This window comes from Triturus cristatus, chromosome 1_2 (assembly GCF_964204655.1).
Source record: "Triturus cristatus chromosome 1_2, aTriCri1.1, whole genome shotgun sequence".
Taxonomy (NCBI): Eukaryota; Metazoa; Chordata; class Amphibia; order Caudata; family Salamandridae; genus Triturus; species Triturus cristatus.
In genome coordinates, this window is record NC_140580.1 from 1,091,507,625 (window position 1) to 1,091,524,597 (window position 16,973).

At 44.3% G+C, this 16,973-nt stretch overlaps 1 protein-coding gene across 1 annotated transcript in view; it reads left to right on the forward strand.

Annotated features, from left to right (window-relative positions):
* CNTRL (centriolin) overlaps positions 1-16,973 on the forward strand; it is a 1,084,252-nt gene that overhangs the window by 51,572 nt on the left and 1,015,707 nt on the right. Inside the window, exon 2 of the mRNA XM_085613596.1 lies at positions 11,542-11,767. Within this exon, the coding sequence (XP_085469722.1) occupies positions 11,569-11,767 (199 nt within the window). The 5' untranslated portion in view covers positions 11,542-11,568. The remainder of the gene's footprint in view (positions 1-11,541; positions 11,768-16,973) is intronic.

Below are 16,973 nucleotides of genomic sequence, written 5' to 3' on the forward strand. Positions count from 1 at the left end.
GATATGAAACTCCTTAGTAGTGCTTATATTAGTACACAACACCCTCACTCTTGTTTCCGGATAGCGGGAGTGACGGTTTTAACCTACCTATTTGTACGATAGGTTCCGTCAAGCTTGTTAATTAAAAAGGTTTTTATATTTCTGAACCCTTGTGCTACTGTAATATCAAATGTTGTTCTTATCTGTGTCCTTATGGCGGTCGATATTGCAGCGCATAGCCGTACACCTCTGCGGCGTCATTTGACGCAGTTTGGGGTGCCGGACGATGGGATGGCCGTTATTTTTGTGGTGAGTGCCGATGCGTCATATCCCTACGAGTGGTTTTACTCTTGGGTGACTATGCCGGCAGTGAATGCGGATGATGATACGTTTCACACCTATACTCCCTAGCGGCTCCCAGTGAATTATACGCCATATAGGACGCAAGAAATTCCTATTTCGGCTTGGCAGCATCGCATTTGGTTTAATGGCGCCCTTCCCCATGCGGTTACACCGGTTAGAATGGGCCCTTTGTCAATTCCAGGGGCCACTTGGCCGGTGCTAGCTGGATTTACACCTCATCCACGCTATCAGACTGTTGCGGTGGATGAGTTGCGTGTCCTCCATACAGCCCTGATTACTGTATATAGGGCTTTAGTGCAATACGTTTCACGCAACGTGCAGTTGCGGGTCAGCCAGTTGGCCAGGCCGGGGTTGTTATTAGTCCCGTCATGGTTAATTCGTTAATGGGCAAGCGCCCCCAGAATAAGGACGATTTGCCTTATTGGCTTGCTGAAAAATTTGACCAGCTAGAAGTAGTATTTCCGCACTCGACTCATGTGGAAAAACACAGGATCCTCACCATTAGTTTGCAGAAAGACTTAGTCCCAGAGGTGTCCGATTGTGATAACTGGGGTAAGGTTTTTGCAGCGGTCTACTCGAAGTGCTTCGGCACCCCATCTATGGCCGTTCTTCCCTCCATCATTAAATGTGTTCAACACGGCCCGGAGGCGGCAGTCGAGTTGGGAATGCGGCTTGTTGGTGTGTTCGACGTAGTTGCCACTCTCGTCCTTGGTAATCTCAAGGGAGATGCGGTACAATTTCAAGTAGCTAATGGCTTAGCCCGCGTCGATGAACTCAACAAGCCCCGAGAGTTGCCTAAAATTTTTGCTGAAGCTTATAGGACTATTGGCCGCAGAAGTTTAGGAATTAAGCCATCTATTGTCATTCCAGACTTAATTCAGCAAACTAAGGTGAGTTTGTCTGTCAAAGACGATCGTCCAACTTTTCCTAAGCAAAATTGGCGCACAAAGAAGCAGGGAAAGCAGCAACGGAAACGGGGGTCTCTTCCTGCGTCTCCAGTACAGGCGACTGGTGAACGCACATAGGATTTGCACGATCGCACTAGTATTAGGTCACCTGATAGATTTCAGGTTACTGAACAACATTCTCCTCGTTCTTCACAGGAAACATCGGTCTCACAGTCCGGTGGCGGAGAACGTGGCAAAGGTCGGGGTGCCCAACAAGGACATGAGCAACCCCGTCAGCCTGACGGTAAAGGCAAGCAGGGCGAGTTTGCACGTCAACGTCCCCCGTTTCAGAAGAAGAAAGTTGCTGCACTAACAGCGAGGTATGCTACAGATAGTGAGAACGCAGCTTCGGAACCTGACATGGGCACTAACGCTGCTCGACAGCGCAGTGGAGGTTACAGTAGTGCTGCAAGCACTGCGTCCATATCTGGAGGTGACAGCAACTGATACGTTCATAACTGTAGAAACTGCTGACACTAGAGTGGCTCCCCCTGACAGACTATATGACATAGTCCTCTTAATTGAAGGTGACATACAGCGTACAATACAAGGGATTTTTGGGGATAATCTGACCTCTTCCTATGATATTCTCTTAGTGGAGGCGGACTGGCCCCAGCTTTCATTTTTGATGCTCCTAGAGGGGAGGAGGTAATCCTCCCATCCTTTGCGCACAAAGTGCCAAAGGAGCATGCTGAAAAGTTTGCCGAAGAGTGGGCTCAGGTGCTTGCTCCGGCATTGTACCGTACTCTGGTTGGGTGGGATAAATTGTCTCCAAGCCATGAGATTACCTTACAGTCTATGCCGCAGCCGCAGCCCCAATATCCCATGCGCCGCGAAGCTAGATCTCATGTCGCGGAAACCCTTGAGCAATTGGAATATCAGGGTGTTATTGAAACATGTGTGTCACCAATGAATAATCCTTTATTCACTGTAACGAAGCCTGATGGGTCGTACCGCCTAGTTTTGGATTACCGGCATTTGAACTCTCACTGTCGGACGTGTGCTGTACAGAATACCCACAGTTCTGCCATCGTTGATAGTCTCGTGAGAAAGAGGTTTAAGACCACACTTGACATATCCAATGGCTTTTACAGCCATAACCTGTCCTCTATTAGTAGTCAGTGGACAGCGTTTACTTCTGGTGGCAAACAAAAACATTTTAAGAGATTATCCATGGGCTATAAAAACAGACCTGGCGTCTTTGCCACATGTGTTGTCTCTCTGTTGGAGAGCATTGACCCCGATACGTACTCGTATGTTGATGATATCTATCTCACAGACGACGAGTTGTGGCCGCATCTGTGTCGCGTTGATCGCATCATTGTTATGTTTGCAGACTTCGGTTACAAATTCAAATTTTGCGAAGTCTCCCATTGCAGTGTATACAGTGTTGTTTTGGGGCTACGAGCTCAACAATGAGGGTCTAGGGTTAGCTCCTCACTTTCTGGAGAAGTGCGCATGCTTGCGTGCTCCTACAACACTGAAAAAATTACAGTCTTTGCTGGGCTTTCTGAATTTCGGTCGTACGTACATTCCCGATTATGCCCAGCGTATCAAGCCGCTATATGCCTTGGTACAACCTACTTTTTCCAAATCGAGCTGGCTGCCAGAGCATTCAGCTATTTTGCAATCTTTGCAGGTTGATCTTCTTGCTTCAAAATACTTACTAACACGTGACAACCACACTAACCTGGTAATAAGAATAGTGCCGGGCGCTGTGGGTTTCATGTACTTAACGTTCAATGAGGGCGATACCGTCCCCATTGCATACAAATCACACTTGTACACTTCGGCTGAACTGCGCTTTTCCACGGTTGAAAATGTTTACACTGCTGTGCAGATGGCGATTCTTAAAGAACGAGCGCTGTCGCAAGGAAAACGCATGTTGGTGGTTACACCATATCCTGCTCTAGAGGTGGTGGCGAAAGCCAGTGTACCTAATTCTAAAGCTTTGCATCCACGTTGGATACAATGGGCCACTTCTTTGACATCGCCAGATGTCACCTATATCTTTTATGCCTCATTGCAGACTCAGTAGTATTTGCAGTATGAATTCGTTCATCCGGCTCCTCTGTCTTTGCGCCCGCTTGAAGATTACCATTGTGTCATTTACACTGACGGTTCGGCGCAACCGGCGACGGGGTCGAAGCGTGCCTATTCAGCGACCTGCACAATTGTGGCGGGTACTTTCGTGAATGGAGAATTCAAGTCTGATGTCGTGCATACGCAGTCATTGGGTGATTGTACCGCACAGTTGGCGGAGCTCTGTGCTCTGGTGCTTGCACTGGAGTTTGCTTATCCTCGGGTTACTACTCTTATTGGGAGTGACTCTTTTTACTGTGTTCAGTCTTTTAACGACAATCTATTCTTTTGATCTCAAAATGAATATCGCGATTCCAAAGGTAGCACAATCAAGCATAAGATGCTTTGGGTTCGAGAGGCAGAGCTTAAACAGCATCTGCCTCTCGTGAATGTAATTCACACTCTTGGTCACCAGCGAGTTGGTGTCCACGCTGTCGGCAACAGCTTAGCTGACGAGGCAGCGAAAACAGCAGTGGCGACATATCTAGTAGCAGCACTTACAAGATCCAAAAGTAAGATCGATGATGACATCTTAGCAGCTATTGCTGCTACAGAGAAGGAAAGTAATTACCCAAGAGGTTTCCCTTCTCGGTACTATTATCACTTAAGTCCTGATAACATCCCGTATGTGAGAATTAACGACGTTGGTGACAGATTGATTCCCAACGTGGATTGCAGACCGTCCTTGATAACAGCGGCTCACGAGGGTATGGCCTCTGCCCATGCCAGCGTGTTAGCTACTGTTACTCATTTACAACAGCGTTACTGGTGACGCGGGTTGTATAAACATTTGCCAGCAGATTAAACCTTCGACTGCTGCGCGCCCACCACAAACTCAGTTGTATAAATCTAATAAACCGCTTGGATGTGTTTATTTAGATCACTGCGGTCCTTTCTCCTCTGATACTGCGTATAAGTATATCTTAGTTGCAGTGGATTCGTGCACACGTTTTCTTTGGGTATGGCCACAAAAGAGTGCTGATACTCGTACTGTCATAAGGGATTTGCGTGTCTTTGTGGGAATTTTTGCATGTGGTACATTTCATTCTGATCAGGGCCCTGCGTTCGCCTCTAAGGCGTACAAAGAAGCCATGAAATCTTTGGGGGTCCAAGTCAAATTTTCGTCTCCATACCTGCCTGAGGGTAATAGTGTAGTGGAGCGAATGAACCGTGACTTAAAGCAATCCCCGACAGCTAGGGTTTTAGGCACTGGCCGGAACTGGTTACCCCATCTGTATAACATGCAACGTGCACTTAATAATCTCCCTAGAAGGTCTCTGGGTGGGCGGACCCTATACATGATGCTCTTTGGCATAAAAATGTTTGTCCCGGACCTTGATGGTCTAGACATGGCGGTGGCAGCCGCACCCTTTGACGTAGATGATCACTGTGCAGAGTCTACAAGAGACCAGAGACAGTCTCGCAAAAGAACGCTTGCCCTCCACATCTGATGCGGCGCTTCAGATTCCGGTAGTCGGCTGGCTACCTCGAGTTGGAGACCTGGTCCGTGAGAAGGTGGAGAACAAGAAGTAGTTTGGCCCCTCTTATCGAGCCCCGGTTCCAGTGCTTGGCGTGCAGGGTACAAGAACAGTCATTTTACCTCCACTTCCTGGTTGCAAGGATAACAGGTACATCTCTATTGACAATGTCAAACTACAGCGAGTGGCCGATTCTTCTTAGTATGACTCCAGCGGTTTCTTGCCCTGCGATGCTGAGAAATTCTGTTTTGGCTCCGGCTTCTACCACCATGCCTGATATTGCAATCGAGATGCATACAGTTACTGATCCTTTGTTGCTGCCACCGGCTGGTGGTCCACCTGAAGATACTGAGTGTGCTTATCCTGCAGATGTATCATTGCCTGTTTTACAATCAACCGCAGTTAACCAGTCACGTTTCTCCTTTGATACTAACTCTATGACTTCCAGTGCCCCATCAAAAGTTTCTATTTTTGCTGCTTGGTTTAAAAGACATTTTTTTATTCCCCCTTGGCTTACATTTGGCTGGTGCTCATATGTGTATTTTTGTTTATGTCCATTGGATTTGTGGTGGTATTTTTTCGTCTTGTGAATGGACACTACCTAAAAGAAAGATCTACAATTAGACTAATTGATGGAACTTTGGCCCCCCACTCCTCATCACACATCATGAAGAGGGACCAGACTTTTGTGAATATTACTGCCTGGTCTGTGTTAGGTTGGGATTGTGTGGGATGCTGTTAAATTTCAAATTCATGGACCCACAGAGGTTATTAATGTTCCGAATGTTCTTCGTGTTTCTGTGAGTGATGTAGTGAAACAAAACATACGCTCTGATGATTGGGACGTTCAGGCCATAGAAGCATTATTTTCTGATTTAAAATATTATGCTGCCTTTGATGCTGAAGATTTGTATTTAGATTCTGCTAACTATGGGGAGCTGTTTTGCGATCAACATTATGGCAATCATTTCCTACATAAAGCCAATACATTTTGAAATTTTGTAAATTATACGCAATGGGAACATTGTACAACGCCAATGCTAGGCAGCTCCAGCACATTAGTGAACAAATTTGCCTATTTCACTGATTTCAGTTTTTCGAAACCTGCCGCATTTTATTTTAAAGTGGCAGCGGAGTCTGCCTCGAAGGTTAGGCTGACACACACTAAATTATTGTATTCCAAATCCTTTATGGATGATTTGGCGGCCAGGGGTTATGATCTGTGGAAAGCTACTATTGATCTTAAATCTGTTTGGGGTTCTAAACCATGGCAGGTACAGGGAACAGAAGCTTTGCATTGTGCCTGCCTCCTCCCAAACCACATGTTATTTTTGAATTCTACTATTTTTCAGACCACCTGCTTTGGTTTGGCTACCTTTAAAAACTAAATTCCCCTGCAACTCCGGATCTGGGTGCTTATCCAAATTGGGATAATCATACAGATCTGTCCCTTGATGCGTTGCAGTCATACATTACTAATACATCCTTCAATATTTCCAAATTAAATCCGGAAGGATGGTTAACATGGCAGACGAGCTCTGATTCCTGTCAACATCGTTTTCTGGGTCTGAGACCTGGGTATACGCAGGTTCGCGTAGACCCCCGCTTTGAATCTTCTCATTCGGTTGCTACCTACTATTTGGGGAAGTTATGCCAATCATGGCTGCAACTTTCCTCCTTGGCATCTGTTAAACTTCATTTATCTAAATTACATGACAAAATAGATTTAAATGATTTTGTTAAGGGTCCTATACATGGCAGGTCCAAAAGATGGGTGTATGCTGTTTATAACGAAGTTTGGAAATTATCTCAAATTGAAGCAGCTTCCAGATTGAGAGCCATTGATCAAGCCAATTTGGAAAAGGTATTAGCTGTTATCGATAATAGCATTAACACCCTTTCTTCCAGGATTTACACATTAGATAATATTGTTTCATCTGTTGTTGATATTGTGCAGGATGATATGTCTGTTTTGTATCATGGTCAAAATTAATTACGTTCTATAATGCAGTTTGCATGGACTTTGCAAACGTTAAAGGCTGGGGAAAGTCCTGTGGGACTACATAAATACTTCGTCTTTATTCGTTCCCTTTAATCTGACTGCAAAACAACAATTCATGTCCATGAAAGATGCAACATACTCATTACTGCATATTGAAAAGTTAGAACCTTTGCCTTTCTCGGTGGCCGAATTGAACTCCGCTGTGTGGCTTATCCACGGGTTAATCACATTACCATTTCCTTTGTTTAAGTTCAGTTTGTGCATGAAACATTATGCCCTAGGCAGATATGAACCGTTGGGTACTGCTTTCCTGCATGAAGTTTGTCACTCCCATTTACATATAGGTGCATGAAAGAAGGTAAAGAAGTTTATTTGAAAGGTGAGGACTGCACTTCCACACCTGATCACTCTGTAGTCTGTAGGCACATACAATTGCATTGCGCGTGCAATGTTCAGGCACCTAATTTAGCATGCGTCCTGAAAGGGATTCCAGTGCCAGCTATTACACCCTCTTTCACATTGCTAACTAACGGTAGTTATTTGCTTTTAAATAACTAGGCTTGCTGCGGGATGCTAGTGGGAATTCCCTACATTGTTACTGTATCACAGAGAGTAGTCTGCTGTAAAAATGTCCTTTTCCCACCCCCGCATGGGCGGCTGGATGTATCCATCTGGCCTTCCATTCCAACCTTGAAAGCAGAGTTCAGCAAGATGAGCAGAATAAGGGCTCTATTGTCTCAAAAAGAAGTCGCTCTGACTTCATCCCGTGAAACATTTGTCCTTCACGTAGCAAACACCCGCACAGAGGTGCATGTGCTTTTAAATACTGATCTCCCACTGCATTTCGGTGCCCTGATTCAAACTATATTTAATGCCTCGTCCACAACTGGCCTAGCGTATTTTTTCAAAATTGTGGGCTCCGGCCTCGTGACCTCCTTCCAAACTATTTTTGGTGTGATACCGGCATTTTTTCATTCTATTTTTTTCCAGCGTCTTTGGCGGGCTCCCGTTGATTCTCGCCCTCACGGCTTGGTCTGCTTACTGCGCAATGGCTGCACAATTTGTGTCACACGACAGCCTGTCCCGGCTGCTCCATCTTCGTAACCGGATGCTTAAATATTATGGAACATTACCACTGGCAACCCTGAGCATAGCCTATGGATTGTCCTTCCGGTTTTCCTACTTTACTTGCGTGCAACCTGTTTTTCATTGCCTAGATTGTCCTTTCGAATGGGCTCTGGATTTGTGCTTGTCAAACTCTGTGTCTCCTGCCCCTGATTATGATCGACTGATGAGTCCCTTAGTGGCTCATGAGTTGGACTGTTTGGTATCAGGATTATGGCCTGTGGAGCGGCACATGGAGTCCTAGGGAATTGGGACATCTGTACAACAGCGTATGACTTCTTGGCAAGAAGTTATCTTGAAGAACACGCCAGTTGTCCTCTGATTGTGCTAGAGGCCCCAGTTGTCGAGGAACATGTATGTTCGTTCACCTTGTTAGACTGGATGGCGGACACTTTTACAGAACATTCCAATGACTTCCTCTTGGAAGCTGTCGCTACTTACTGTGCTTACACGTTGATGGATTATCTTGGATGTCGTCCTACTTTCCTTGTACGATCCGCACATTTTTTTTTGATTCGACATTTGGGCTCGCTGAGCCTTTGCAAGATGTTACGATTTTCCATTTCCCTTTTTTCCCATTCTCCTTTTGGTTTTTTTAAACGTTTTTTTCTTCGAACTTTCGCTCTCCTTTATTTGGATTTCCAATACATGCACTTGGTTCCGCTCTATCGAACTTGAACTCTGCGTTCCTTAAATTGTATCCCTAATAGTTCGTGGTCCGACCAAGGGGGGGTGTAGTGGAGGTAGCGTTTTAGATACATACATTGCTATGTTAGCATAAGCGCCATAGATGTTAGAAGCGCCATCTTGCCACTTTTGCTGCTTTTGCACACGACACTGCAGATGCATGTTATTATTTCAAAACTGCTGGCTTGCCTTTTCTTCACATGAGAACTGTCTGTTGTTCACATCCCTAGACGTGCACTGCGACCTTGGTCTGAACATTGTGTGCAGAAACAGTCAGAGCCACCAAACAATGTATGTTTTTGAGTTCAGGTTGATCGGCCCACGCTCTAGCCATAACACGCACACAGCTGCAAATATCTGAAATTCGAGAGCCTTTAATATTGCAGTTGCATGCATTAGACACAAATTCTGGAGAAGAACTTTTCCAGGCGCAGATCAAAGCTGATCCTGTGATGTGATTTACCTAAACTGAACTTTACGGTATGGGATTCCCCATTCAAGCCTAGAGACCTTCTATTAGTATAATAATACTAGCACACTAGTGAAGGAAGGGTGGTTGTATTCCACTATCATTTGTAATATGATTTATCCCTTCATTTTCTATGGTATTGTAACAATGCTGATGGTTTTGATTTTAATCATTTGTCTGCTTATGTTAGCCAAAGTACTGCATCTTAAGACACATAGTTTATAAAATAAACCTTTTAAACTTTACAGTGTCTCTGATTACTCTTGTTGTGGACTGATATGAGAATAATAATGAACAGGTATTTCTGATTCCCACCATTCCTGAGAGTACTCTAAGTCGCTTGTTCTAGGTTATCTATACGTTGGGAGCTCCGAGAGAATACGGAGGACGAATGGGACACTGATGCTAGTCGGATTGGGGTTCTGGGTTCTGATGTGAGTTTTTGGTACACCGCAATTCACTGAGGTCCTGGTTTCCTGCGCATAGTTCTGTGCATGAGCAGAATCCCCGCAACACAAGCCTTTATAGATGGATGAAAGTATGATGAGAAACTTGAAGACTTTTTCAAAAAGGAGAAAGTATACCTTAGGACAGTGGTTAGCCTGTAATATAGGGACCCCTAACGGTCCTCAAAGCTTACTGAGGGGTCTGCATACTGCTTATAAAAGTAAACAATATTAACCCCTTCCCGCGTGGCAAATTCCGCCGCGGTGCGAGGGGGGGGTAAGGGCTGGGCGTGGCGCTCAGGTACCCAGGACGGCTCCCGGCCGTCATAAATCACGGTGGGCGTGTGCTCATGACGGCCTGGAGCCGTCCGAACTCCACCCACCAATTAATTCGCGCGCACAGGCGGGGAATTATCTGCGGATGGGCGGAGCGTCAACGGTCGGACGGCTCCCTGCCGTCATGAGCACACGACTACCGTGACTCATGACAGCTGGGAGCCGTCCTGAGCATCGATGAGGTTAACAGATTCATAAAGTGTATTTAAATAAAGGATCAAAATGTAAAATTTTAAATTTTAAAACGTTCTGTAAATGTGTAGGAATTTGAAATTGGAGACTAAAAATTAAGTTTGTATCCTCAGATTGATTCATGGGAGTAGTGTAAGTGCATGAAACAGAATATAGTATGGACAACTGAATTTAGAAACGGCCCAACCTTCCCATTAAAATGTATATTTGTTATATATATATTTTAATATATATAATAAAAAAAATTAAAGAACATTTTTAATCATATGCGTGTTTGTTTGATGGTTGCTTGCTTCCATATTTTTTGTGTATTATTTTGCTTTTCAAATAATCAAAATTGCTTAGACCAAGAATAATCACTCCGCGGCGGGCCCCATGATTCCAATAATGATTCAGTGGGGGTCCCTGGATTCCAGTAATGATTAGGAGGGCTTCCTTAGAATTCAAAAGCATAAGAACCACCGGCTTAGGAGACCAACGGCAGACTATTACAGTAGCGTAGTTTGCTTGTTACACCTCTGTTTGTGAGTCACTTAGTAGTTTAGAAAGGGAGGCAGGACAAACTTCTTTCATTGAGTAATGTGTATCTCACTGTGCGCAAGATGAAGGTGTACACTATAGCACGGCAAGATTTCTGGCAGAATTGGCAGGTGCGATTAATTATGTGAGACGAAAAGAGATAGGTTAAGCCAATGCAAAAGAGTTAGAGGATGCTAGAAAATGGGTGCTTTCAGGTCCAATACATTTAGCATGAGGCATAATTGAATGTCTTAGAGTGGAAATGTTGGTGTTGTCCACAGAGGGAAGGTAGGAGAAGCTATAGGTGCGTCTAAGGTGTGATGTGGAAGGGGCACATTCTTATTTCATCAAGATATAAGTGAATATTCCATTGAGATTTATGTAAAAGCGTTCTCTACAAGGAAACCTGTGTGAAAAGAATTTTGCTTGAGGGGAAATGTTTGAGCAAATACCCACGTCAGTTATACATATATCTGCAGATTTTCTGCCTTGTCAGCAACCCACTGCAGTACATTTAGTGTATGACATGCATGGAAATTTAGGATTTTGTAGATTACTCTGCATACTCCTGAAGACTTGTCTTAACCTACTCTGCATACCCCTGAAGACTTGCTCTTAAACCACGTATAGCTGGGAATCTATGTTAATTGTAGGCATATGTTATGAAAATGTAGATTTCCAATGTTTTCTGGAAAAATTGTGACTCAGGCTGTAAGTGTTAGTTAGTCATCTTAAAGTTGAGTTCTGACATAAGTACAATGTTTTGAAACGTCAGCAGTATGGAAATGATGAAAATATAAGGGCTCGGGAAGCAACTCACTCCCTTACATATTGTTCCTTTGTATCTTCAACAGTTTCAAGAACATAGTTGCTTGTTAAATTGTTAAAAAATTAAATGTACTATTTATTTTTGTAGCTTGTACCATATGTTTGACTCCATTCAATGCAAATGAAGAAAAATCAGCAGAACACCATGCCAGCAAGTAGGAGTCCATTGCCAAGTGCGGGATCCCGGACACCTTCCCCTGTTGGTAGAGCTAGAGCTCCAACGCCGTACAAAACCAGAGCCCAGAAGAAAAGACAATATGACACAGCTGACGAAAGTGACACAGGCCCTCCTCCTGAATTCCAGACTGATGAAGGTGAGGTTGGATACTATTGGGTAGTAGGGGTTAGTATAAAACGGTTTGTTGAATGGTGCTGTATGGGAGAGGATTTTGGTTAATTGTAAGAACGTTCGAGTTTAGACGAGTATGATTAGGAAGTTGTCACTGTAGATGGAGGTTTAGCGTTTTGCGTTAGGTAAACACCATTTGGGCTAGATATCTTAAGTCATACTTTCTGTAATCAGTGTTTGCTTGATCTTAGATCAATTGCTGCGTTAATATGCAGAATTCAGTGACTGTCTAGACTTAAACTTAGTGTGCATGTGAAGTTGTTTGCTATGGAATATTATATTGTGGGCGATGGAAATGTTTCAATATTTATTGATAGCTACTTTCTGTGCTTGACAGTTATAACTGTGTATATTTTGTGTTTTGTAGGACTAAGAACTTTATTCCCTTTTCTAAACAAAGGAGGTGTTTTACAGCTTGTTTAAGGGTACTTAGTTTGTTTGGGTCAGGGAGCTAGTCACCTGGATCGAGTGCATCCTCTGTGACACAGAAGATATGGTAATTCAAGGGACCATTTGAGGGACTGTTTCTGCATCCCATTTGCCTGTTGCTGAGATAGAGTGTAGTGGGTACAAGTTTGGGGTCTTGAGTGATGGCAGTAGTGAGGATAGTATAAGGCAGACTATATTTCATCGGTTTAAGGTAGTTCCAAGCCCATCAATGTCCATTGACCTTCGATAGGGACAGATGCCCTTTTAGTAAACTATTAAACATGATATATAACCTTTTCAAGTAACACTTGTCATCTTGTATTCAGACATTTTTATTAGAGTTCGATTTCACGCATTCTCTTCCATCCCCTTTATTAGTCATGCCCTTCCACCACTAATATTTGAGAAACACAAACTCAGCTTCTTGCCGTCTTATTATAAGCATCAACGCGTGGCATAATTTTTCTAGCTCCTAATTGCTCCCCTTTGGCAAAAAGTTTGCTTTAAAATGTTTTAATAAAAGAATATTTAAATTAAACAGTCTGGTTTGGGCGTATTGAATACAACCTAAATGACATTAGTCAGTTACTGTGGTCCACAGTCACCTGTAAAAGAACTTGGATGCCCACTGCCATGTTTTTACCACCTAATGGTTTGTTCTGACCAAAAATGCGTTTTATTTTGGGTGAGCAGCATGACATTTTCATCAGAAATATTGCCTAAAAGGACCATAGAACTACATATCATAATAGATCGAAAGGATGGGTAATAGAACCAGAATGGGTGGTTCAGGTATTGTACAAAGGTGCTGTTTTTGGATGGATAGACAACAAGAAAGAAAAAAATAGACATGTTACGTTGTATAATTTTATGCTAGACCTAGTTACAATTTTGATACGGTATGGGTCATTTGTATTTCATTTACTCCAAATGCACACAATACAATGTTTAGGTATTTTTAAATTCATTGAGTGAGGGAGGGCAAGGTCTTATTTCAGGAGGAGGTGTGTTTCATTGATTGATACCTAGAAGGTAGAGAGACCGAATCAGAAAATTAATGCAGTGGTTCAGATGTAATCCGCAAGTTCTGGTTGTTGGTTGGTAAACTCCTGATGGGTCAATATGTTCGAAAAGCAGTCCAGGAAGGACACCTTGTATTACGTTAAATACAATTTTCAATAATTTGTGTTGAAAGGCAATTTCTTGTTTTTGAGACCCCTTCTTTGTGAGGATGAATCTGTCAGTTTGAATAAGGTTCTGACAGTAAAGTTACTAACCTTCTCCAGTAGGCAGAAAGAATATTGAAGGAGCCCTGTAAATTAGCTGTCATTTTAATTAAAACGAGACGAAGCCTTGAGCACCCTGGTACTTTAAATACCTCACTGACAATAAACGATCCATACACAGACAGGAAAGAAAATGGGAGAAAAACAGAACTCCAGATGACTTCAATATACTGAAGTCCCTTTGCGTGCCTCATAGATAGCCCATCACACCAGCCAAAGCAAAGTGCTATACCACCACCATGAATGGGAACCCACTGAAGAAGCAGAACACTTTTCAAGACAATAAAGCACTGCATCAACCCCCTTCCAGGCCCACCTGTTCCTCTTCCCAAAGAAAGGTATTATGTCATCAAGCATTTCTTGTGCACAGAAGATTCAACAGCACATCACTTGGGGCTGCGCTCCTCTGAAATTCCTACACATTTACATAACAACATATTAAATATCTCTATTTATTTAGAGATCCGATCGTATCTCTAAGTAAATCGATGTATTTAAGTCTGGGCTGGGCCATGTGTTTCAGGCTGCCTGCCCCACCTCGCTTTGAAGCAGGATACGGAAGCCAGGCAGTAAATCAACTTTCGGAACTGTAATGCAGGACGCTGAGCTTTCTGTTTTAAAGTCCTTCATTGCCCTTGGGTCTATGGTTGCATCCATTCTGTAGGCCAGTGATGCAATTTGCGTCATGGTTTCGGGCATGGGAGACTTTGTCCCTGAGTGACTTCAGACGTCTGTCATCCAAAGGCGTAGATCCCACCCTTTCGTCCTACTTGAGAGTGGATGCAGGCATGTCTGATCCGGTGCCTTATTCTCGGTAATGGTAAGTGTTTGCAGGCTAAAGTTATGCTAAGTATATTGTGCTGAGACCCCTCATCACTCTAACCTCCCTCACTGAGGCACGCCGGGCCCTGACTGCACGTAGTTTGTCCCGTTAGAAGTGGAGCTGCAGCATTTGTTCCACCGCCAAATGGATGTAGTTCAGTTGTTATGTTATTTTTCTGGATACAATTACATCTCAGAGAGAAACCAGTAAACGAAAATACTGGTTGGTTGGCGCACTATGGGAATCACAGAAATGTATTTGACATGTTCCTTTATAGAGCCCCTACTTTTTTCTTCCCACTTAAAGACCTGTCTGCACATATTTCTATATGATTGGTTGCAACCAGCAGCTGTAGGTGCTTCCCGAAGCCTGGTGGTTAGAGCATTTTTTTTCAAAGTTAATGCTGCATGCAGTTCAAGACAGTGGGCAAGCATACATTTTAAATTGAGAAAGTTGTCATGCTGTACAATTTACATATTATATTTACTGCTCAATATAGTAATGCAGTAAGATATGGGGCAGTTTTTAATGTGTTTAATATTTCAAGACTATATTTTCCTAAAGCTTTTTAAGCCTTGCTTTATCGCTACATTCATTTGCTTTGAAATGTACCATTTGGCAATCTTTTTTACATTTCTTTCTCGGAAGAGAGACCCACCCTGGATCCCAGGTTTGTCCATTAAACCTGTTCACGATGCTCGCTATATGAAAGTCATGCCCAATGTTTATGCCTCACCACTTTCAAATGTCACCAGCCTCCACTGCCAATATCAACCCTGCTTCATCTCTTATGCCCGCACCTTCCTGTAGAATCCTGCAATGGTCAGACATCGAAGCCCTTTCTCTAGCAGATGTCACCAAAATCCTCCCTCAAATCCACTTCATACGAAGAAGATGACTTACCCTCATTCTTCATCAAAGCTCTCTCATCTCTACTTACACTGTCAATGCCTCCCTCACTCAAGTCATCTTCCTAGAAGCTCGCAAGACAGGCCTCTTTCTGCCACGCCTAAAGAAACCTACTATAGACCCTGGCCACTTTGCTGGTTAATGGCTCATCACTCACCTAGTATTCATTGGCAAGATCATTGAAAAGTCTATGTACAAGTCCAAGATCACATTAATGATGACATTTCCTACAGCACGGAGACCACTGTCTTATACATTGTAGATGACAGGTTTTCACATCTTATTGTACGCCTCTGATACTCCGTTAATCGTCACCTTAACACAGAATTCAGCTGCTGTCTCTCTGAGGACCTGCCTTTCGGAGGTAGCCCACTGGATGGACCACAATGCCTGAAATTAAATGCAGGCAAGACTGAGGTCCTCATCCTGAAAGCGCAGCCCTCACTGCGGTCCTCAGACTGGTGGCCAATAACTCTTTGTCCCTTCCAGTTGCCTAAGCCTAAAGTCAAAAACGTAGGCATTCTCTTTGACACTGGCCTTACATTTGATTGTCAGATCACTGCCTTAGCAGGCAAATACTTTGGGATATTAAAATCTCTGTTCTACCTGAGGCCGTCAGGAAAACTGTAATCCTGGTATTAGTAATTTTTCGGCCAGATTACTGCAACATCTATCTGAAAGAGACCGTTAGTTATAGATTCCTTAGAATTACCCCCAGGCGTCAGACTGGATCCGGAGAATTTTTTCTTAGCAGTACCCCTGTGCGTTGGTCAACTCCGTTGTGGGCTTCGTGCTAGCTGAGATGACATTGCGGTGCCTACTTAGATGCTGCCCCTGCATGCTGACAGATCTTTTTATGTCTGCGCCAGCCTTGTGCAGATCTGTAGAGAGCTAACCTAGTCATTTTTTGACTAGCCCTTCTTTTTCAATTCTTCTAGTGCGCAAGGGATGTCCCAACGCCAGACCGGATTCAAGCCTTGCAACTCCTGTCACAAGCTGATGTCTGTGACGCATCCACACCTCATGTGTCTTTGGTGTCTGGAGCGCAACCACGACCTGAGGTCGTTCTCCGACTGCCTGACCATGTATCCAAAGTCTTTGCGGGAGCGGCCCCGAAAGTTATTGGAGGCCTGTCGGTCGGCTTTTTCTTCGTTCCCGGTCTCGAGGATGGTCTCTAGACCGATCGCAGAGCCACCACACCTCGTCGCACTCCAAGTCCTCAAGGTCTTCAGGTAAGTCCAAGAAGAAGAAGGTGAAGAACACCCACGCTCTTCGCCTTATCCCCGTCGGTCAGCTGACGCGAAGGCTCCGTCTCCAGTGCCTACTTTAGGGACGACTCCGCGCCTCCCCCCATTTCCAGGAGCCAGAGCGTCTCCTGCCCACCTTCGCAAATTTTACAAGGCCCTCCACCTTCTCTTTGGGCAGCCCGACTCTGCCGGCGCGCCTTCAGGCCCCGCGGAGCAGGTCAGGGGTCCTGGGCCTTCAATGCCAGTGGCTCTGGCCCCGGCGGGCACTCGTGGATCTGGGCCCGGATCTTATGCCAGTCGATCTTACTCGACCATCCCCGGCGCTGATCCTGATGATGATGCCCCTGGCGCCGGCTGGCGCTGTCCCCATGCTCATCCCTGAGATGGACCCAGTGCCGGACCAAAGTCTTATCAGATGCCGGAGGGTACTTTTGTTCCCATGTTCATCCCTGGTGTTCCCTACTGCACAGAAGGTGG